The 22,416-nt window shown below is 49.6% G+C and overlaps 1 protein-coding gene across 1 annotated transcript in view; it reads right to left on the bottom strand.

Annotated features, from left to right (window-relative positions):
* The window catches only part of pcdh7a (protocadherin 7a), an 83,457-nt gene extending 69,201 nt beyond the window's left edge, over positions 1-14,256 (bottom strand). Inside the window, exons 1-3 of the mRNA XM_036933995.1 lie at positions 11,900-14,256; positions 10,276-10,827; positions 8,662-9,868 (exon numbers count right to left, since the gene is read on the bottom strand). Coding sequence (XP_036789890.1) covers positions 8,662-9,868; positions 10,276-10,827; positions 11,900-12,861 — 2,721 coding nt within the window. The 5' untranslated portion in view covers positions 12,862-14,256. The remainder of the gene's footprint in view (positions 1-8,661; positions 9,869-10,275; positions 10,828-11,899) is intronic.
* Between the last annotated feature and the right edge of the window lie 8,160 nt (positions 14,257-22,416).

Genomic DNA, 22,416 nt, shown 5'->3' on the forward strand with positions numbered 1-22,416 from the left:
CCACCCAAGTCTCCAGCCTCACAGAACAGGTTCACCATCTCCGCCTCGATCCACCGGCCACTTCCAGGGCTTTCGAATCTCCGGAGCCCAGAATCAATAACCCGCCGTGTTACTCTGGGGAGCCCACTGAATGCCGCTCGTTCCTCACCCAGTGTGATATTGTGTTTTCTCTCCAGCCCAACACTTACTCCAGGAGCACTGCTCGTGTCGCCTACGTCATATCTCTCCTTATTGGACGGGCTCGTGAGTGGGGCACGGCAATCTGGGAGGCAAGGGCTGAGTGTACTAACCAGTATCAAGACTTTAAGGAGGAGATGATACGGGTTTTTGATCGATCTGTTTTTGGGGAGGAGGCTTCCAGGGCCCTGTCTTCCCTATGTCAAGGCAATCGATCCATAACAGACTACTCTATTGAGTTTCGCACTCTTGCTGTCTCCAGTGGCTGGAACGAGCCGGCCTTGCTCGCTCGTCTTCTGGAGGGTTTCCGCGCAGAGGTAAAGGATGAGATTCTCTCCCGGGAGGTTCCTTCCAGCGTGGATTCCTTGATTGAACTCGCTATTCGCATTGAGCGACGGGTTGATCTTCGTCACCGAGCTCGTGGAAAGGAGCTTGCGCTCTCCGTCGCCTCCCTCTCCGCATCACTACCATCTTCCTCTGCCGGCTCGGGTGCTGAGCCCATGCAGCTGGGAGGTATCCGCATCTCGACTAAGGAGAGGGAACGGAGAATCACCAACCGCCTCTGTCTCTATTGCGGTTCCGCTGGTCATTTTGTCACTTCATGTCCAGTAAAAGGCCAGAGCTCGTCAGTAAGCGGAGGGCTACTGGTGAGCGCTACTACTCCTGTCTCTCCTTCAAGATCCTGCACTACCTTGTCGGTCCATCTACGCTGGACCGGTTCGTCAGCTTCCTGCAGTGCCTTAATAGACTCTGGGGCGGAGGGCTGTTTTATGGACGAGACCTGGGCTCGGGAACATGACATTCCTCTCAGACAGTTAAAGGAGCCCACGGCCTTGTTCGCCCTGGATGGTAGTCCTCTCCCCAGGATTCAGCGTGAGACGCTACCTTTAACCCTCACTGTTTCTGGTAATCATAGTGAAACCATTTCTTTTTTAATTTTTCGTTCACCTTTTACACCTGTTGTTTTGGGCCATCCCTGGCTAGTTTGTCATAATCCTTCCATTAATTGGTCTAGTAATTCTATCCTCTCCTGGAACGTCTCTTGTCATGTGAAATGTTTAATGTCTGCTATCCCTCCTGTTTCCTCTGTCTCTTCTTCACAGGAGGAGCCTGGTGATTTGACAGGGGTGCCGGAGGAATATCACGATCTGCGCACGGTGTTCAGTCGGTCCAGGGCCACCTCTCTTCCTCCACACCGGTCGTATGATTGTAGTATTGATCTCCTTCCGGGAACCACCCCCCCCCGGGGTAGACTATACTCTCTGTCGGCTCCCGAACGTAAGGCTCTCGAAGATTATTTGTCTGTAGCTCTTGACGCCGTTTTTTTTTTTGTCAAGAAGAAGGACGGGTCTCTGCGCCCCTGCATAGATTATCGAGGGCTGAATGACATAACAGTGAAGAATCGTTATCCGCTTCCTCTTATGTCTTCAGCCTTCGAGATCCTGCAGGGAGCCAGGTTTTTCACTAAGTTGGACCTTCGTAACGCTTACCATCTCGTGCGCATCAGGGAGGGGGACGAGTGGAAGACGGCGTTTAACACTCCGTTAGGGCACTTTGAATACCGGGTTCTTCCTTTCGGCCTCGCTAACGCTCCAGCTGTCTTTCAGGCATTAGTCAATGATGTCCTGAGAGACATGCTGAACATCTTTGTTTTCGTTTACCTTGACGATATCCTGATTTTTTCACCGTCACTCCAGATTCATGTTCAGCACGTTCGACGTGTCCTCCAGCGCCTTTTAGAGAATTGTATTTTTGTGAAGGCTGAGAAGTGCACTTTTCATGCCTCCTCCGTCACATTTCTCGGTTCTGTTATTTCCGCTGAAGGCATTAAGATGGATCCCGCTAAGGTCCAAGCTGTCATTGATTGGCCCGTCCCTAAGTCACGCGTCGAGCTGCAGCGCTTTCTCGGCTTCGCGAACTTCTATCGTCGTTTCATCCGTAATTTCGGTCAGGTGGCAGCTCCTCTCACAGCCCTTACTTCTGTCAAGACGTGCTTTAAGTGGTCCGTTTCCGCCCAGGGAGCTTTTGATCTCCTCAAGAATCGTTTTACATCCGCTCCTATCCTTGTTACACCTGACGTCTCTAGACAGTTCGTTGTCGAGGTTGACGCGTCAGAGGTGGGAGTGGGAGCCATCCTTTCTCAGCGCTCCCTCTCTGACGACAAGGTCCACCCATGCGCGTATTTTTCTCATCGCCTGTCGCCGTCGGAACGTAACTATGATGTGGGTAACCGCGAACTGCTCGCCATCCGGTTAGCCCTAGGCGAATGGCGACAGTGGTTGGAGGGGGCGACCGTTCCTTTTGTCGTTTGGACTGACCATAGGAACCTTGAGTACATCCGTTCTGCCAAACGACTTAATGAGCGTCAGGCGCGTTGGGCGCTGTTTTTCGCTCGTTTCGAGTTCGTGATTTCTTATCGTCCGGGCTCTAAGAACACCAAGCCTGATGCTTTGTCTCGTCTCTTCAGTTCTTCAGTAGCCTCCACTGACCCCGAGGGGATTCTCCCTGAGGGGCGTGTTGTCGGGTTGACTGTCTGGGGAATTGAGAGGCAGGTAAAGCAAGCACTCACTCAAACTCCGTCGCCGCGCGCTTGTCCTAGGAACCTTCTTTTCGTTCCCGTTCCTACTCGTCTGGCCGTTCTTCAGTGGGCTCACTCTGCCAAGTTAGCCGGCCACCCTGGCGTTCGGGGTACGCTTGCTTCCATTCGCCAGCGTTTCTGGTGGCCCACCCGGGAGCATGACACGCGTCGTTTCGTGGCTGCTTGTTCGGTCTGCGCGCAGACTAAGTCCGGTAACTCTCCTCCTGCCGGCCGTCTCAGGCCGCTTCCTATTCCCTCTCGACCGTGGTCTCACATCGCCTTAGATTTTGTCACCGGACTGCCTTCGTCAGCGGGGAAGACTGTTATTCTTACGGTTGTCGATAGGTTCTCTAAGGCGGCTCATTTCATTCCCCTTGCTAAGCTTCCTTCTGCTAAAGAGACGGCACAAATCATCATCGAGAATGTTTTCAGAATTCATGGCCTTCCGTCAGACGTCGTTTCGGACAGAGGTCCGCAATTCACGTCTCAATTTTGGAGGGAGTTTTGCCGTTTGATTGGGGCTTCCGTCAGTCTCTCTTCCGGCTTTCACCCCCAGTCTAACGGTCAAGCAGAACGGGCCAATCAGACTATTGGTCGCATCTTACGCAGTCTTTCTTTTCGCAACCCTGCGTCTTGGTCAGAACAGCTCCCCTGGGCAGAATACGCCCACAACTCGCTTCCTTCGTCTGCGACCGGGCTATCTCCTTTTCAGAGTAGCCTCGGGTACCAGCCTCCGTTGTTCTCATCTCAGTTCGCCGAGTCCAGCGTCCCCTCCGCTCAGGCTTTTGTCCAACGTTGCGAGCGCACCTGGAAGAGGGTCAGGTCTGCACTTTGCCGTTATAGGGCGCAGACTGTGAGAGCTGCTAATAAGCGTAGAACGAAGAGCCCTAGATATTGTCGCGGTCAGAGAGTTTGGCTCTCCACTCAGAACCTTCCCCTTAAGACGGCTTCTCGCAAGTTGACCCCGCGGTTCATTGGTCCATTCCGTATCTCTCAGGTCATTAATCCTGTCGCAGTGCGACTTCTTCTTCCGCGATATCTTCGTCGCGTCCACCCGGTCTTCCATGTCTCCTGTGTTAAGCCCGTTCTTCGCGCCCCCGCTCGTCTTCCCCCCCCCCCCCCCCATCCTTGTCGAGGGCGCACCTATCTACAGGGTCCGTAAAATCTTGGACATGCGTCCTCGGGGCCGTGGTCATCAGTACCTAGTTGACTGGGAGGGGTACGGTCCTGAGGAGAGGAGTTGGGTTCCCTCTCGGGACGTGCTGGACCGTGCGCTGATTGATGATTTCCTCCGTTGCCGCCAGGTTTCCTCCTCGAGTGCGCCAGGAGGCGCTCGGTGAGTGGGGGGGTACTGTCATGTACTGTCATGTTGTCTTGTCTCTGTCCTTTCCCTTCACCCTGTCTCCCTCTGCTGGTCGTGTTAGGTTACCTTTTCTCCCCCGCTTTCCCCCAGCTGTCCCTTGTCTCCTCTAACTACCCATTCACCCCGTTCCCCACCTGTTCCCTTTTTCCCTCTGATTAGGTCCCTATATCTCTCTCTGTTTCTGCTCCTGTCCTTGTCGGATTCTTGTTTGTTTGTGTCATTCATGCCTGAACCAGACTGCCGTCATGTTTGCTGTAACCTTGTCCTGTCCTGTCGGAATCTGCCGGTCCATCTGAGCCTACCTATGTTTGGTAATTAAAGAAGCTCTGTTTAAGTTGATTCGCTTTTGGGTCCTCATTCACGCACCGTAACATTTAATTTGCAAGTTAACGTAACACAGTTTGAAAAGCAATTTGCCCAAGTCACTAAGGTCCTGCTCCATTGTTTTACAAGACAAGACATCACATTGTCTCTATTGTATTGGTTCATGAGTTTATATCATTGACTGGACTTGGTTAGGATAACTGTCTATTGTTTTAGTAGATTATACTGTATTGGTTCATGAGTTTATATCATTGACTGGACGTGGTTAGGATAACTGTCTATTGTTTTAGTAGATTATACTGCATTGGTTCATGAGTTTATATCAGTGACTGGACGTGGTTAGGAGAACTGTCTATTGTTTTAGTAGATTATACTGTATTGGTTCATGAGTTTATATCATTGACTGGACTTGGTTAGGAGAACTGTCTATTGTTTTAGTAGATTATACTGTATTGGTTCATGAGTTTATATCATTGACTGGACGTGGTTAGGATAACTGTCTATTGTTTTAGTAGATTATACTGTATTGGTTCCATTCATCTCCTCTTCTCTGTTCCATTATATCGTTCTTATGTTGCCTGGTTCTGTTCCCCTCTGTTCTCCTCTGTTTTCTGTTCTCCTCTGTTCTCCTCTGTTCCCCTCTGTTCTCCTTTCTCCTCTGTTCCCCTCTGTTCTCCTCTGTTATCTGTTCTCTGTTCTCCTTTCTCCTCTGTTCTCATCTGTTCTCATATGTTATTTGTTCTCCTCTGTTCTCCTTTCTCCTATGTTCTCATCTGTTATCTGTTCTCCTCTGTTCTCCTCTGTTCTCCTCTGTTCTCATATGTTATTTGTTCTCCTCTGTTCTCATATGTTATTTGTTATCCTCTGTTCTCCTTTCTCCTCTGTTCTCCTCTGTTCTCATATGTTATTTGTTCTCATCTGTTCTCCTTTCTCCTCTGTTCTCATCTGTTCTCCTCTGTTCTCCTCTGTTCTCCTCTGTTCTCCTCTGTTCTCCTCTGTTCTCCTCTGTTCTCATATGTTATTTGTTCTCCTCTGTTCTCCTTTCTCCTCTGTTCTCCTCTGTTCTCATATGTTAGTTGTTCTCCTCTGTTCTCCGTTCTCCTCTGTTCTCTGTTCTCCCCTGTTCTCAGTTCTGTTGTCATCTGTTCTCTGCTCTGTTCTCCATTCTGCTCTCCTTTGTTCTGTTCTCCTCTGTTCTGTTCTCCTTCCTCCCCTGTTCTCCTCTGTTCTTCTCTGTTCTTCTCTGTTCTTTCTCCTTTGTTCTGTTCTCCTCTGTTCTTCTCTGTTCTCCTCTGTTCTCCTCTTCTGTTCCCCTCTGTTTCTCTCTGTTCTTCTCTTTTCTCTCTCTCTCTTCTGTTCTGTTCTCCTCTTATCATTTCTGTTCTGTTCTGTTCTTCGCTGTTCTGCAGTCTTCTTCTGTCCCATTCACATTCTGCTGAGCATGCCTCTAGCACACTGTGTGTGGGTGTGTGTGTGTGTGTCTCTGCTATGTGTGTGTATGTGTGCATGCTAGGTGTGTGTATATGCGGCATGTGTGTGTGTGTGTGCATTCCTGCAATCCTGTGGGTGTGTCTCCTTGTAAGTGTTCAACAGGAGAATGCAGCACTACCACTTTAGCTCTAGCAGTGCCTCATCATCCATCCTGACACATCTCTCTCTCTCTCTCTCTCTCCCTCCCTCCCTCCCCCCAGCTCCCACAGGAGTCTTCCGCTCTGCTGCACCAAGGTTTGTACTGCTTAGCTTTAAACACCAGAACCGTTTTACTGTGCAGGTAGTGCTGTGCCTCTCTTGATATCGATACAATGAATAGCTAATGGTGTAGCTTTAGTTAGCGGTGTATCTTTAGTTAGCGGTGCAGCTTTAGTTAGCGGTGTATCTTTAGTTAGCGGTGCAGCTTTAGTTAGCGGTGTATCTTTAGTTAGCGGTGCAGCTTTAGTTAGCGGTGTAGCTTTAGTTAGTGATGCTGCTTTAGTTAGCTGTGCTGCTTTAGTTAACTGTGCTGCTTTAGTTAGCGGTGTAGCTTTAGTTAGCGGTGTATCTTTAGTCAGCGGTGTAGCTTTAGTTAGTGATGCTGCTTTAGTTAGCTGTGCTGCTTTAGTTAACTGTGCTGCTTTAGTTAGCGGTGTAGCTTTAGTCAGCGGTGTAGCTTTAGTTGCGGTGTAGCTTTAGTTAGCAGTGTATCTTTAGTTAGCTGTGTTGCTTTAGTTAGCAGTGTAGCTTTAGATAGTGATGCTGCTTTAGTTAGCTGTGCTGCTTTAGTTAGCGGTGTTTCTTTAGTCAGCGGTGTAGCTTTAGTTAGCGGTGTATCTTTAGTTAGCGGTGCAGCTTTAGTTAGCGGTGTATCTTTAGTTAGCTGTGCTGCTTTAGTTAGCAGTGTAGCTTTAGTTAGCGATGCTGCTTTAGTTAGCTGTGCTGCTTTAGTTAACTGTGCTGCTTTAGTTAGCAGTGTAGCTTTAGTTAGCGGTGTTTCTTTAGTTGCGGTGTAGCTTTAGTCAGCGGTGCAGCTTTAGTTACTGGTGCAGCTTTAGTTAGCAGTGTAGCTTTAGTTAGCGGTGTAGCTTTAGTTGCGGTGTAGCTTTAGTTAGTGGTGTATCTTTAGTTAGCAGTGTAGCTTTAGTTAGCAGTGTAGCTTTAGTTAGCGGTGTAGCTTTCGTTGCGGTGTAGCTTTAGTTAGCGGTGTATCTTTAGTTAGCGGTGTATCTTTAGTTAGCGGTGTAGCTTTAGGGACAGGAGTTATTCATTACCTTGTGACCTAAACATGAAACACCCTGGGCCCTTGTTATGGCTGAAAACTAAGGAGAACTCCAGATCCAAGTTGAAGCCTATAACAAGGGCACAGAGTTATGCCTGGGACAGGTTCAGTTGCAACGAAAAGAACCAGACGTTTGATTGCAATAGAATGGTAGAGTGGAACCAGAACACAATGGAATGACAGAATGATTCTATGGAACAATGGATTGTAATGTGTTGGAAGCATGTTGAAATCTAGAACTCCTTGACATTGCACCATAGACAGTTTGGTTTGACTGGAACAGCCCAGCAGAGCACAGCTCTCGATATACAGTAATGGACTAGAAGGATATCAAAGTTTAATGGTCACAGACACAGATATGAAGACGTTATCTGTGTTACTGCCTGCATCGCACAAGGATTTCTCTCTGACAGTGGAATGATGCCAAAGGGGGGGGTGTGTGTGTGTGTGTGTGTGTGTGTGTGTGTGTGTGTGTGTGTGTGTGTGTGTGTGTGTGTGTGTGTGTGTGTGTGTGTGTGTGTGTGTGTGTGTGTGTGTGTGTGTGTGTGTGTGTGTGTGTGTGTGTGTGTGTGTGTGTGTGTGTGTGTGTGTGTGTGTGTGTGTGTGTGGAAGGATGCCAAAGTGATTAGTGAATGAAATGTCAACGCAGCAGAAAATGACTCAACTCTGTTTTGTTTTTTTTATCAGTAGGAGTCACAAGTTGGCCGTTGAGAAACCAGATGGAAATGTTTCTTCATAGCCAGGAGTTTTCCTAACCCTGTAACTTGTACCAGGAGAAACTCTGGACCGCAGTTTCATGTGTCAACTCAGACCTTGACCTGGGGTCTCCCTAACTTAAACGTCTTTATTCTGTCCCAACACTAGCACACCTGATCAAACTAATGAACTAATCATCAAGCCCTTTGAGCAGTTGAATGAAGTGTGATAACATGTTGATTCGATCCATCCATTTGTCTGCCCTCTATTGCTCTGGTCTGGTCGACACTGTTCTTATTAAAAGATGAAATGATGTCCCACTCTGAGCGGCCCCATTCCGTTATACCATTCCGTTGTTCCATTCTAATTTATTCCATTCTATTGTTCAATTCTAATTTATTCCATTCTAGAATTCCATTTTCATTTGTTCTACTGTTCCATTCTAAGTTGTTCTAATCGATCCCTACCATTCCATTATAGGCTGGTGCATTGCATTGGCCCATTCTAAGCTATTGAGCAGGAGAAGTGTAAATATAGCCTGTATAGAACAGTAGGGCCTTAACAAATGGACTCAATGTCACCAAAGTCAGAACGGAATAGAGTAGAGTAGAGGTATGCATGTACAGTATGTACGAATCTCAAATGGCAACCTATTCCCTACACAGTGCACTACATTCGACCAGAGTCAATGGGGCGGCTGGTCAAAAGTAGTGCACTTCATAGGGAATAGGGTGCCATTTAGGACGCACCCAAAGTCATATTCATAATTACCTGTGCGTCCACCAGTGTAGCGTTGACCAGACTCTCGTTGATGAAGACGTGGACCAGCGCGGTGGCGCAGAGCGATGGCTCTCCACTGTCGTTGACCCTGACCACCAGGCGATGCAGCCCCCTGTGTCTCCTCTCGAGGGGCTCTGCCACGGTGATCACTCCACTGGCCAGGCCGATCTCAAACAGCCTGAAGGGGTTCCCTCCTACCAGGGAGAAGCGCAGGTCAGCGTTGCGGCCAAAGTCCGAGTCCGAGGCGGCCACGGTTCTGACGATGGTCCGGGTGGAGGAGGCCGGGGGGAGGAGGGTGTAGGAATCGTTGGTGGGCGAGGTCACGGAGGGGGCGTTGTCGTTCTCATCAGTTACGATGAGGGAGACTGTCGCCGTGGCGGAGCGAGGCGGAGCCCCGCCGTCGATGGCCCGGACGCGGAAGGTGTAGGTGGAACGGCGTTCCCGGTCAAAGGCCACGGAGGAGAAGATCGTCCCTGTGTTGTTCTCTATGGAGAACGTGTCTTCACCTCTTCCTCCTCTTCCTCCTCCCTCCTCTCCTACTCCCTTGTTCTTCTCCCCTGCTCCTCCTCCCTCCACCTCTTCTCCTTCTTCTTCCTCCATCTCTACGAAAAGACTCAGCTCCGCGTTCTCACCCTCATCCGCGTCTGTTACCGTTACCATGCCGACTGGGCTGTTGGCAAGGAGGTTCTCCTTCACGTAGAACGTGAACACTTCCTGGACGAACTTCGGAGTGTTGTCGTTGCGGTCGGTCACCATGATTACCACCGTGGCCGACCCTTGCAGCGAGGGGAATCCCTTATCCCTGGCGATCACCTGGAACTCGTACCTCTCCCTAACCTCCCGGTCCAGAACCCCTGTCGCGCGGATATCCCCATTATCAGCATCAATATAGAACAGGCCGGTAACGGACGGATCCAACGAATACACGATCTCTGCATTCTTTCCGGAATCGGAATCCGCCGCAACCACGGTGACCACACGCTCTCCTGGTTGGTTGTTCTCGGCAAAGTGGACCTCCACCACGGCCTGGGCGAAGGCAGGAGTGTGGTCGTTGATGTCCACTACCCTGACCATGAGAGAGCTGTTGCTGGAGAGAGACGGGGAACCGGAGTCGACTGCCACGATGGTCACGCTGTACTCTTTGGTGGCCTCGTAATCCAACAGGGCCGACGTGTGGAGAAAATACTTCTTACGGTTTCTGAGGAAACAAGGTTAAATATTAACGTAAAATTACAAAGAAAGGAATCAATATAATTACTTCTTCTTACGGTTTCTGAGGAAACAAGGTTAAATATTAACGTACAATTACAAAGAAAGGAATCAATATAATTACTTCCTGCTGTGGAAGGAGAGTTACATTGCAAAATCTTAATATAGAACATTTTGAATTTATATGGCTCAAATTAACATTTATTGTGTCTGAGATTTTTGTGATTTTCAACTAAACGTAGCTAGCTGTCAGGTTGATATTATGGTGCTGTACGTTGATGCTCCAATGATATTTCAGCCTCTCGGTGCGCCATGCTGGAATACTCTGAACTTTACTTTATAAATGAAATTAAAATCAACTCTGAACAGATCAATGTGGAAGTGTTTTCATCTCACCTGTCGAAGGCGTCATCCGCGGGCAGTGGCAGGAGTGCCGTCTCTCCCGCTGGTTTCAGGGTGAACGGTACATCCCCGACCACCGTACAGGTTACCGCTCCGTTCTCCCCCTGGTCCCGGTCTGACACCTGAACCAGCGCCACCGGCGTGTCCACCAGAACATTCTCCGGTACCAGCGCCACTCCGTCCCTCACCAGAATCCGTCCGATCTTCCTGATCTCCACGACCGGAACGTTGTCGTTCTCATCCCGGACCACCAGGACTACGGTCGCCCGGTCGGTGCGCGGCGGCTGACCACGATCCCTTGCCGTGACCGTGAACCGTAACTGGGCCACTTCCTCCCGGTCAATCCTGTGGAGGACGCTCAGCCAACCGGTAGCCTCGTCCAGTCGGAGAAGACGGCGGACAGATTCCGTGGCAGCGCCGAAGACGTACTCCACCTGTCCGTTGACGCCGACGTCGCGGTCCGACGCGCGCACCTGGAGGACGGGGGTTCCGGGAGGCGCATTCTCCGCCATCTCGGCCTCATAGATGGCTCTCTCGAAGCGCGGGCTGTTGTCGATAAAGAAATACCATGTATTTAGAAGATAACATTGTTTGTGTTTTTCAACCTAATTTAGCTAGTGGTGCTTTATACTAATTTAGCTAGTGATGCTTTATACTAATTTAGCTAGTGATGCTTTATACTAATTTAGCTAGTGATGCTTTATACTAATTTAGCTAGTGGTGCTTTATACTAATTTAGCTAGTGGTGCTTTATACTAATTTAGCTAGTGATGCTTTATACTAATTTAGCTAGTGATGCTTTATACTAATTTAGCTAGTGATGCTTTATACTAATTTAGCTAGTGATGCTTTATACTAATTTAGCTAGTGATGCTTTATAATAATTTAGCTAGTGCTGCTTTATACTAATTTAGCTAGTGGTGCTTTATACTAATTTAGCTAGTGATGCTTTATACTAATTTAGCTAGTGATGCTTTATACTAATTTAGCTAGTAATGCTTTATACTAATTTAGCTAGTGGTGCTTTATACTAATTTAGCTAGTGGTGCTTTATACTAATTTAGCTAGTGGTGCTCTATGCTAATTTAGCCAGTTGTGCTCTATGCTAAGTTAGCTAGTGGCGCTTTACATTAATTTAGCTAGTGATGCTTTATACTAATTTAGCTAGTGGTGCTTTATGCTAATTTAGCCAGTTGTGCTCTATGCTAATTTAGCTAGTGGCGCTTTACACTAATTTAGTGGCGCTCTATGCTAATTTAGCTAGTGGTGCTCTATGCTAATTTAGCCAGTTGTGCTCTATGCTAATTTAGCCAGTTGTGCTCTATGCTAATTTAGCCAGTTGTGCTCTATGCTAATTTAGCCAGTTGTGCTCTATGCTAATTTAGCCAGTTGTGCTCTATGCTAATTTAGCCAGTTGTGCTCTATGCTAATTTAGCCAGTTGTGCTCTATGATAATTATGCTAGTGTTTCTCTATGCTGATGCTACTATTCCAGCTCTTTAGTGTAATAATCCAATCCAACTTTTTAGACAGTTTACTCTCCATTAGTCAGCACCTCTACTGACATTTTTGGGTGTGCCTCAGCTCATGCTTTTCACTAGACTACGTTTTCATCTTACCTGTTGTCGTTGACATCGGTGATGGCGACACGGAGGAGTGCCTGGGAAGAGCGAGGAGGGTTGCCACCGTCCCGGACCCGTAGAACCAGCTCATACGAGTCGCGTGCTTCACGGTCCAGAGGGCCTTTCACGATCAGCTGCGGTTGCTTCTCGCCGTCGGGCGTGTCGGCGACCTGGAGCTCAAACACACTGCTCCTCACACCTCCTCCTGCACCTCCTCCGTTGTTATCCAATGCTCCTCTCCTCCTATCCCCTCCTCCTCCTGTTCCATCCGCTCTTCCCATTGGCCCTCCGGCTGCTCTCCTCGCTGACCCCAACCCTGACCCCGCCGACCCGGAAGAGCTGCCATCTTGAATCAGCTCATAACGATCAATCCCATTGCGCCCGAAGTCGCGATCCGTCGCCGTGGGTAACAGATACAGCGTGCCTATTGGACGGTTCTCCTCGACAGATAATGTCAGCACCGACGACGGAAACGAGGGAGTGTTGTCGTTGATGTCGGTGATGACCACACGGCCCTCAAAGAGATCCACCCAACTCTGGAGCGGACCAATCACAGACACTTCGAAGTCCAGGAAACACTCGTTCTCATCGAAGATCATCTGACACTGGGACAGCTTCTCCCGGTCAATCCTCCGCTGCCCGGTAGTCAGCTCCCCGGTAACGTTATCAATCTTGAAGAACTCCGAGCCGCTCTCTAGGGCGAATGTGACATCTCCGGAGCCGGTGCCTGCGGACAGGCCGAGGTCGGCAGCCACATTACCAATCATAACGTCTGCGGGGCCCTCCTCAGCCACCCGGTAACGGAGAGCCGAGTCAGCGACCGGGAGCTGAGTCATCGTTAGTAGGAGAAGGACTAGGAGGTGGAACAACTCCCCCGGTCCAGTTAGAGTTACCGAGCAGGAGAACACTGCTCCACCACAGACACCTACCCCTGTCCTTCGCATGGCTGTCTCTACCATCTACCCCTGTCTCTTTCCCCTCTCTCTCTCTCTCTATTCCTCAGTCTCTCTTTCCTGTCTCTGGGGATCTATATTTCTACCTTTCCCTCCTTCTCTGTCGTTAATGTGTCTATCTGGGCTGTATATCTTTGTTCCCTCTCTTTCTCTCACTCTTCCCCCCTCTCTCTCTCTCTCTTGGCAGTTCCACTGCCTGGGGTTCAGGAAAGCTTTACAGCACTCTAATAACACACTGCAGATCAGTCTCTCTGTCCTTAATGTGACTATCGGTTTCTATATCTCTGTTTCAGTCAGGATGTCTGTTTCCTCTATTCTTTTGTCTTTCTCTTTATTGTTGAGGGTTTAAAAATAAACTTCCTCTAAGTCTCTCTGGGATGTTCAGAGCACAAAGATATCAGCAAATCCATCCAGCAAGAAGAGAGAAATCCAAATCATCCACTCACGTTAATTAATCCACTTGACTCTCTCTCGCTCTCTCTCTTTTTATGATGGAGACCGTATTCCGTTTCTCCCTCTCTTGAGGACTCTCGTATCAGTTATATTAGTCCGTTAGTAATTTCGCTTAATTCCGGTCGCGTTCCGGGGGACCGAGGGGGCTTTTTGACGAGTTGAAGAGAAACTGCAATGCAGCACATCCACAAAGAAAACTGTACACGACTCTGTCTCGGGACCCCGAATCACTAATGTTGTGAAAAAATACTTACATCCACAAAGCGGAACACAATCGGTTCAAAAGTAAAGTATTTGATATCGTCCGGTAATCGTTTAGAGTTTAATTGTGGTTTCTTACCTCTCGCTCTCCGCTATGAGTCTGAACTACGCGTGTGTTTTTTTTTCCCCGCAGTGAAGCAACGTGCCAAGCAGTTGGTCGAATGCCTTCGCGGAACTTCACAAGACAATAGTGCTTTTCACAGCCACTTCTCGGGACGGAATAATAATCTAAACCGTAAACCGGAGCTCGCTCACATCAGCAACCCTTGTTTTTTTTTTTTTTAAAGGCAAAAGAGATCCCGAAGTCAACAAACCGGTCAATTATAATTCCTTGTGCGTTCGCGAGGATGTTTCGGTCATGAACCGAGAGAAAATGCGTGTTTTACAAGAGTCCTGCATTCTATCGTTCATTCTCCACGCACGCCTTCTCTCTCTCTTTCTTTCTCTCACCTGCACGTTCTACTGCACTGCATGTGCGCGCGTGGCTTGCTTTCTGCCTGATCTGAAATGATGCTGCAGTCTCTCTCTCTCCGCCTCTCTCTCTCTCTCTCTCTCTCTCTCTCTCTCTCTCTCTCTCTCTCTCTCTCTCTCTCTCTCTCTCTCTCTCTCTCTTCACTGCAACATTTCCCTAGCCACGTAACTTGATCGTTCAGCTGAAACGGGAGAACGGAACGAGAGGCAGTGTTGTGTCACTCACGGTGTGTGCGCGTGTGTGTGTGTATCGGTAACAGACCTATCCTCCTCGCTGTCACACTGCACTAGATTCAATGTGGCGTTTACGCGGCTCAGGGTGGGATGAGATGAGGGGAATATCTTTATTCACAAAGAGGATGCAGGGAAGGAGGGGATATTGGTTGTCAGAGGAATATAATGGGAACGTATTCTGCACAATCGGCATTTTCTATTACTGTGTTGTACGGTTGCCAGCCAGCGTTGGACACGGGACTAACACACACGTTTTTTAATAATGACTTAAGAGTTCTTTATCCAGTTATGACCACATCAGCTCATCTGAATGTCATCATTCATCCGGCGGCATGTGGTTCTCTGATGACGTCTCACAGTAACTTTAATCTCTCTGCCTGCCAGCTATCAGATTTATACTATATGACCCCTGTGGCCAAAGGTCAAAGAGCAAACATATAGACTAATAATAATAATAATAATAAGGATATTATTTAATAATTTATAGTAATATATATTTTCATTATACAACATTAGGCCTGTAAAAGGGTAAGTATTCTTTTGTGATATTTTTGGTTTTATTTTCGTCAATATTTGAGTCAGTCGGTTAGAATCGTCGCGGTATAGTTCTTCTTCTTTGGTTCAGTTGTTCCCTGTATACTATTGAAGTAGCTTTTTCTTTTGTCTGACTGCGGCACTAAAACACACACACACACACACGCACGCACACACACACACACACACACAATATATATATATATATACTGAAGACGTTACAGCCACAGACTCTCTCTATCTCCGCGGGCTGACCCGCAGCACGCGCTGCTCGGTGAGCGCAATGCAGCAACCGGCTCCTCTCGTGCAGTGTACCGCTAGGCTACAGAACGCAACAAAAGGCGTCGCGGAGGGAAGAGGAGAAGGAGATAAAGCTTTACCTGCAGTACCTCTCTCTCTCTCTCTGTCCTCCATCCCACCGCAACCACAATCCCAATGCCCCCTTTCCCTCCTTCCACCTCTCCTTGCTCCTTTCCCTTTAATTAAATTATACCAGACCGGGTCCAGTCAGGGCCGACAATGTTACCCCCAACCCACCAGGTTTCGGTCCGGAAGTGGGGGAAGGAGGGGGGGGGGCTTCCCCGGTCTCCACTCCATTCATAACGCTGTGAGGGAGACGCAGGCCATGTACAGTATGCTGAGACAGCCGTTAAAGCGCGGCTCTGAGGGATGGGACAACATGGTAACTCGTCTCTCTCTCTCTCTCTCGCTCTCTCCGTGCTGCATTGGCAGCGGGAGGATTTGTGTGTTTAGCATTCCGGCAGCGTCGGCACACGCTGCCTCCTCGGTGCTCCCGCGCCCTCTGTTGTTCGATCCGCATGTGACTTTGATTTCCGTCGAAATCAATCGGCGTCTGGGGGTGCTGGTGCTGAGTGTGTGTATGTCGCTCTGTTGTTCAGGGTGGTGATGATGGGGGGGCTTACATCGTGAATGCCTGATCTATGGTATAGCATTACTAAGCAGAATAAGCAACACGACACCACAACATCAACAAAGACACACAACAACAGACGAATGAATATAAATAAATGCACTACCGGTCATAAGTTTTAGAACAGTGTGCAAAGCTGTCGTCAAGGCAACGGGTCGCTACTTCGAAGAATCTAAAATCTAAAATACATTTTGATTTGATTAACACTTTTTTGTTGGTTACTACATTACACATTTTTGGTTACGACATTAATCCATGTGTGTAATTTCATGGTGTTGATTTCTTCACTATTATTCTACAATGTAGAAAATAGTAAAAAAATAAGAAGGAAAAACCCTTGAATGAGTAGGTGTGTCCAAACTTTTGACTGGTCCTGTATATATATATGTATATATATATATATATATATATATATATATATATATATATATTTAATATATTTTTTCATGTATTGCCTGGATCCACCTGGAAAAACTCTGGGCTCCATAAACTATATAAACTATATATTCTGTTCGTTAGTCTGTTAATACAATTCAATCAATTTGTAAATGTCAGCGGTCAAGTTTCCAGGGTGCATCATATCAAAATGACTAACGTCAAATGTCTGAACAAATATCCGTTTTTAGGTTAAGTAGTAGTAGGCTAAATGATCTTCCACAGACGTTAGACAATACACTAATTTGAAGTGAATAATCTCTATAGAGAGAGAGGGGAAGGGAGAGAGAGAGGGGAGGGAAGGGAGAGAGAGGGGAAGGGAGAGAGAGAGAGAGGGGGAGGGAGAGAGAGAGAGGAGGGAAGGGAGAGAGAGGGGAAGGGAGAGAGAGAGGGGAAGGGAGAGAGAGAGAGAGGGGGAGGGAGAGAGAGAGAGAGAGAGAGAGAGAGGGAGGGAGAGAGAGAGAGAGGGGGGAAGGGAGAGAGAGAGAGAGGGGAAGGGTGAGAGAGAGCGAGGGGAACTGACTATATGCCCCCCCCCCCCCCCCCCCGTCTCTGTCGTCCAGTCACCTCCATAACTGACTATATGCCCCCCCGTCTCTGTCCTCCAGTCACCTCCATAACTGACTATATGCCCCCCCCATCTCCATGTGTTTCTGGGTGTGAAAACTGTCTGTCACATTCCAGTCACTTCGTTATCCGTTTTCACTCCGTATAATGATGCTGATACACACACGCACACGCAAACACACACACACACACACACACACACACACACACACACACACACACACACACACACGATTGGAGAGGTGATAATTGAAGTCATAAAGATATTAATGGTAGATTTGGTCTCCTGTACTGAACAGCTCCATACATTCTCTTCCACACCATCACACACACACATCTATTCCCCCCCCCCCCCCCCACCGGAGTCAGAACAGAGGGAGGAGAGGGCACAGCCACATCTATCCCCCCCCACCGGAGTCAGAACAGAGGGAGGAGAGGGATCAGCCACATCTATCCCCCCCCACCGGAGTCAGAACAGAGGGAGGAGAGGGCACAGCCACATCTATCCTCCCCACCGGAGTCAGAACAGAGGGAGGAGAGGGATCAGCCACATCCTGGAAGTGGTATGCAGTGATGGATGAGGTGGAGCAGATGGCTGTCAGTCCATCCCCCCTCCGGTCATCACCTCCTCTCCATCCCAGAAGGCTCCAGACGTGGAGGTGGGAGAAGGAGGTGACTGCCAGGGAGACGCTCTATTCCCCCAACGGTCATCTCCTCCTCTCCCTCCCAGAAGGAGGTGACTGCCAGGGAGGCCCTCCATCCCCCCTCCGGTCATCTCCTCCTCTCACTCCCAGAAGGAGGTGACTGCCAGGGAGGCCCTCCATCCCCCCTCCGGTCATCTCCTCCTCTCCCTCCCAGAAGGAGATGACTGCCAGGGAGGCCCTCCATCCCCCCTCCGGTCATCTCCTCCTCTGCCTCCCAGAAGGAGATGACTGCTAGGGAGGCCCTCCATCCCCCCTCCGGTCATCTCCTCCTCTCCCTCCCAGAAGGAGGTCACTGCCAGGGAGACCCTCCATCCCCCCACCGGTCATCTCCTCCTCTCCCTCCCAGAAGGAGGTGACTGCCAGGGATGTCCACCGGTCATCTCCTCCTCTCCCTCCCAGAATGAGGTGACTGCCAGGGAGGCCCTCCATCCCCCCTCCGGTCATCTCCTCCTCTCCCTCCCAGAAGGAGATGACTGCCAGGGAGGCCCTCCATCCCCCCTCCGGTCATCTCCTCCTCTCCCTCCCAGAAGGAGATGACTGCTAGGGAGGCCCTCCATCCCCCCTCCAGTCATCTCCTCCTCTCCCTCCCAGAAAAGGTGACTGCCAGGGAGACCCTCCATCCCCCACCGGTCATCTCCTCCTCTCCCTCCCAGAAGGAGATGACTGCCAGGGAGACCCTCCATCCCCCCTCCGGTCATCTCCTTCTCTCCCTCCCAGAAGGAGGTGACTGCCAGGGAGACCCTCCATCCCCCCACCGGTCGTATCCTCCTCTCCCTCCCAGAAGGAGGTGACTGCCAGGAAGACCCTCCATCCCCCTGCCGGTCATCTCCTCCTCTCCCTCCCAGAAGGAGGTGACTGCCAGGGAGGTCCTCCATCCCCCCTCCGGTCATCTCCTTCTCTCTCTCCCAGAATGAGGTGACTGCCAGGGAGGTCCTCCATCCCCCCTCCGGTCATCTCCTTCTCTCTCTCCCAGAATGAGGTGACTGCCAGGGAGACCCTCCATCCCCCCTCAGGTCATCTCCTCCTCCTCCCAGAATGAGGTGACTGCCAGGGAGACCCTCCATCCCCCCTCAGGTCATCTCCTCCTCCTCCCAGAAGGAGGTGACTGCCAGGGAGGTCCTCCGGTCATCTCCTCCTCCTCCCAGAAGGAGGTGACTGCCAGGGAGGTCCTCCGGTCATCTCCTCCTCCTCCCAGAAGGAGGTGACTGCCAGGGAGGTCCTCCGGTCATCTCCTCCTCCTCCCAGATGGAGGTGACTGCCAGGGAGGCCCTCCGGTCATCTCCTCCTCCTCCCAGAAGGAGGTGACTGCCAGGGAGACCCTCCATCCCCCCTGCCGGTCATCTCCTCTCCCTCCCAGAAGGAGGTGACTGCCAGGGAGGTCCTCCGGTCATCTCCTCCTCCTCCCAGAAGGAGGTGACTGCCAGGGAGGTCCTCCGGTCATCTCCTCCTCCTCCCAGAAGGAGGTGACTGCCAGGGAGGTCCTCCGGTCATCTCCTCCTCCTCCCAGATGGAGGTGACTGCCAGGGAGGTCCTCCGGTCATCTCCTCCTCCTCCCAGAAGGAGGTGACTGCCAGGGAGGTCCTCAGGTCATCTCCTCCTCCTCCCAGATGGAGGTGACTGCCAGGGAGGTCCTCCGGTCATCTCCTCCTCCTCCCAGAAGGAGGTGACTGCCAGGGAGGTCCTCAGGTCATCTCCTCCTCCTCCCAGAAGGAGGTGACTGCCAGGGAGGTTCTCAGGTCATCTCCTCCTCCTCCCAGATGGAGGTGACTGCCAGGGAGGTCCTCCGGTCATCTCCTCCTCCTCCCAGAAGGAGGTGACTGCCAGGGAGGTCCTCAGGTCATCTCCTCCTCCTCCCAGATGGAGGTGACTGCCAGGGAGGTCCTCCGGTCATCTCCTCCTCCTCCCAGAAGGAGGTGACTGCCAGGGAGGTCCTCCGGTCATCTCCTCCTCCTCCCAGATGGAGGTGACTGCCAGGGAGGTCCTCCGGTCATCTCCTCCTCCTCCCAGAAGGAGGTGACTGCCAGGGAGGTCCTCCGGTCATCTCCTCCTCCTCCCAGAAGGAGGTGACTGCCAGGGAGGTCCTCCGGTCTCCTCCTCCTCCCAGAAGGAGGTGACTGCCAGGGAGGTCCTCCGGTCTCCTCCTCCTCCCAGAAGGAGGTGACTGCCAGGGAGGTCCTCCGGTCTCCTCCTCCTCCCAGAAGGAGGTGACTGCCAGGGAGGTCCTCCGGTCATCTCCTCCTCCTCCCAGAAGGAGGTGACTGCCAGGGAGGTCCTCCGGTCATCTCCTCCTCCTCCCAGAAGGAGGTGACTGTCAGGGAGGTCCTCCTGTCATCTCCCCCTCCTCCCAGAAGAGGTGACTGCCAGGGAGGCCCTCCATCCCCCACCGGTCATCTCCTCCTCCTCCCAGAAGGAGGTGCTCCATATGGTAAATTAAGAGGCTGATTAAGAAGTAGTTTCATGTATTTTCATTTTAGCTCTTTATTTATTTATTCATTTTCTGTTAATTTTGTTTATTTGTATTTTTTTTTACCCAAAGTGGATTTCTGTTTTCTCGTTGAAAAGTGTTTATTGTTTGTAATGTTTCATACCGGTACATTTACTGTTGGTGTGTTTGACTTTCAACATTTCAACATTTAAAAAACGCTCTGGCTCATCTGAGCTGTCTGGTTGCAGGTGCACGGTAACAGTTAGATACGTGGAAGGAAAATATAGACCCGCACACTGAGCTTGATACTGTCACTTATTTGAAGGTTACATGTCGGCGCCTCTGCCTTTCTTTAGAGCTTTCTGCTCTACTAAATAAATAAACAGATTATTTCTAGAGCATTTTTCATAACAATCTTTCTCTCTCTCTCTCTCTCTCTCTCTCTCTCTCTCTCTCTCTCTCTCTCTCTCTCTGTTCTCTCTCCCCCTCTCCCGTCTCTCTTTCTCTCTCTCTCTCTCTCTCTCTCTCTCTCTCTCTCTCTCTCTCTCTCTCTCTCTCTCTCTCTCTCTCTCTCTCTCTCTCTCTCTCTCTCTCCGACTCCTCACGCTAACTTTCAAAGCAGTGACAATCATCTAAAACAATGTCAGTCATGTCTCCACCACTGGGATTGAACATGCAACCTTTGGATCCAAAATCATGGGATTACAGTGTCATGGGATTACAGAGTCATGGGATTAGGCTCATGCACAACATCCTAGGATATGGACAGACATCCAATTTTGAAGTAAATCTTGAGCAATCTGGCTGTGTTTTCATCCGACTATGTTTCTCTAAAGAGTCAATTCTGGCTTGTTAAATTTCTTCCGTATGAGTAGATTCTGCTGTAAACTCACCTGCAAATCCTTGTCTGTAAGTCTCTTCAGTACAAGTAGATTCTGCTGTGAACTCACCTGCAAATCCTTGTCTGTAAGTCTCTTCAGTACAAGTAGATTCTGCTGTGAACTCACCTGCAAGTCCTTGTCTGTAAGTCTCTTCAGTACAAGTAGATTCTGCTGTGAACTCACCTGCAAGTCCTTGTCTGTAAGTCTCTTCAGTACAAGTAGATTCTACTGTGAACTCACCTGCAAGTCCTTGTCTGTAAGTCTCTTCAGTACAAGTAGATTCTGCTGTAAACTCACCTGCAAGTTCTTGTCTGTAAGTCTCTTCAGTAAAAGTAGATTCTGCTGTGAACTCACCTGCAAGTCCTTGTCTGTAAGCCTCTTCAGTACAAGTAGATTCTGCTGTGAACTCACCTGCAAATCCTTGTCTGTAAGTCTCTTCAGTACAAGTAGATTCTGCTGTGAACTCACCTGCAAGTCCTTGTCTGTAAGTCTCTTCAGTACAAGTAGATTCTGCTGTGAACTCACCTGCAAGTCCTTGTGTATTCCAGGGGTTGGAACCAGTTCAGGGAACAGAACCGAAAACAGGACAAGAAGGAATTTTTTTTTGAGGAACAGAATCAAAACCGGGAACAAAAGTGATCTATAATGTTCTGGAACAGAACCCTTATTTTAAAAGCATGGGAACCATTCCAGACATTATTTTCATTTGCACAAAAAATGCATCAAAGCACCTATGCAAAAATCCCTTTCCAGTGTCTGCCTGTCTGCCTGCCTTTCTGCCTGCCAGCCTCCCTGTCTGTCTGCCAGCCTCCATGTCTGTCTGCCAGCCTCCCTGTCTGCCAGCCTGCCTGCTTTCCTGTCTGCCAGCCTCCCTGCCTGTCTGCCAGCCTCCCTGTCTGTTTGCCAGCCTCCCTGTCTGTCTGCTAGCCGCCCTGTCTGCCAGCCTGCCTGCTTTCCTGTCTGCCAGCTGAACATCTTCGCCAGTGTGTGTGTGTGTGTGTGTGGTCGACATGCCCCTCACCCTCTGAATCAGACTCTACCAGCCTTCGACTGTCACAAGCCTGATTCAACTCTGAATCAGAGTCTACCAGCCTACTACTGTCACAAGCCTGATTCAACTCTGAATCAGAGTCTACCAGCCTTCTACTGTCACAAGCTTGATTCAACTCTGAATCAGAGTCTACCAGCCTACTACTGTCACAAACCTGATTCAACTCTGAATCAGAGTCCACCAGCCTACTACTGTCACAAGCCTGATTCAACTCTGAATCAGAGTCTACCAGCCTTCTACTGTCACAAGCCTGATTCAACTCTGAATCAGAGTCTACCAGCCTACTTCTGTCACAAGCCTGATTCAACTCTGAATCAGAGTCTACCAGCCTTCTACTGTCACAAGCCTGATTCAACTCTGAATCAGAGTCTACCAGCCTACTACTGTCACAAGCTTGATTCAACTCTGAATCAGAGTCTACCAGCCTTCTACTGTTACAAACCTGATTCAACTCTGAATCAGAGTCTACCAGCCTTCTACTGTCACAAGCCTGATTCAACTCTGAATCAGAGTCTACCAGTCTTCTACTGTCACAAGCCTGATTCAGCTCTGAATCAGAGTCTACCAGCCTACTACTGTCACAAGCCTGATTCAAATCTGAATCAGAGTCTACC

This window comes from Oncorhynchus mykiss, chromosome 10 (assembly GCF_013265735.2).
Source record: "Oncorhynchus mykiss isolate Arlee chromosome 10, USDA_OmykA_1.1, whole genome shotgun sequence".
In the NCBI taxonomy this organism is placed as follows: Eukaryota; Metazoa; Chordata; class Actinopteri; order Salmoniformes; family Salmonidae; genus Oncorhynchus; species Oncorhynchus mykiss.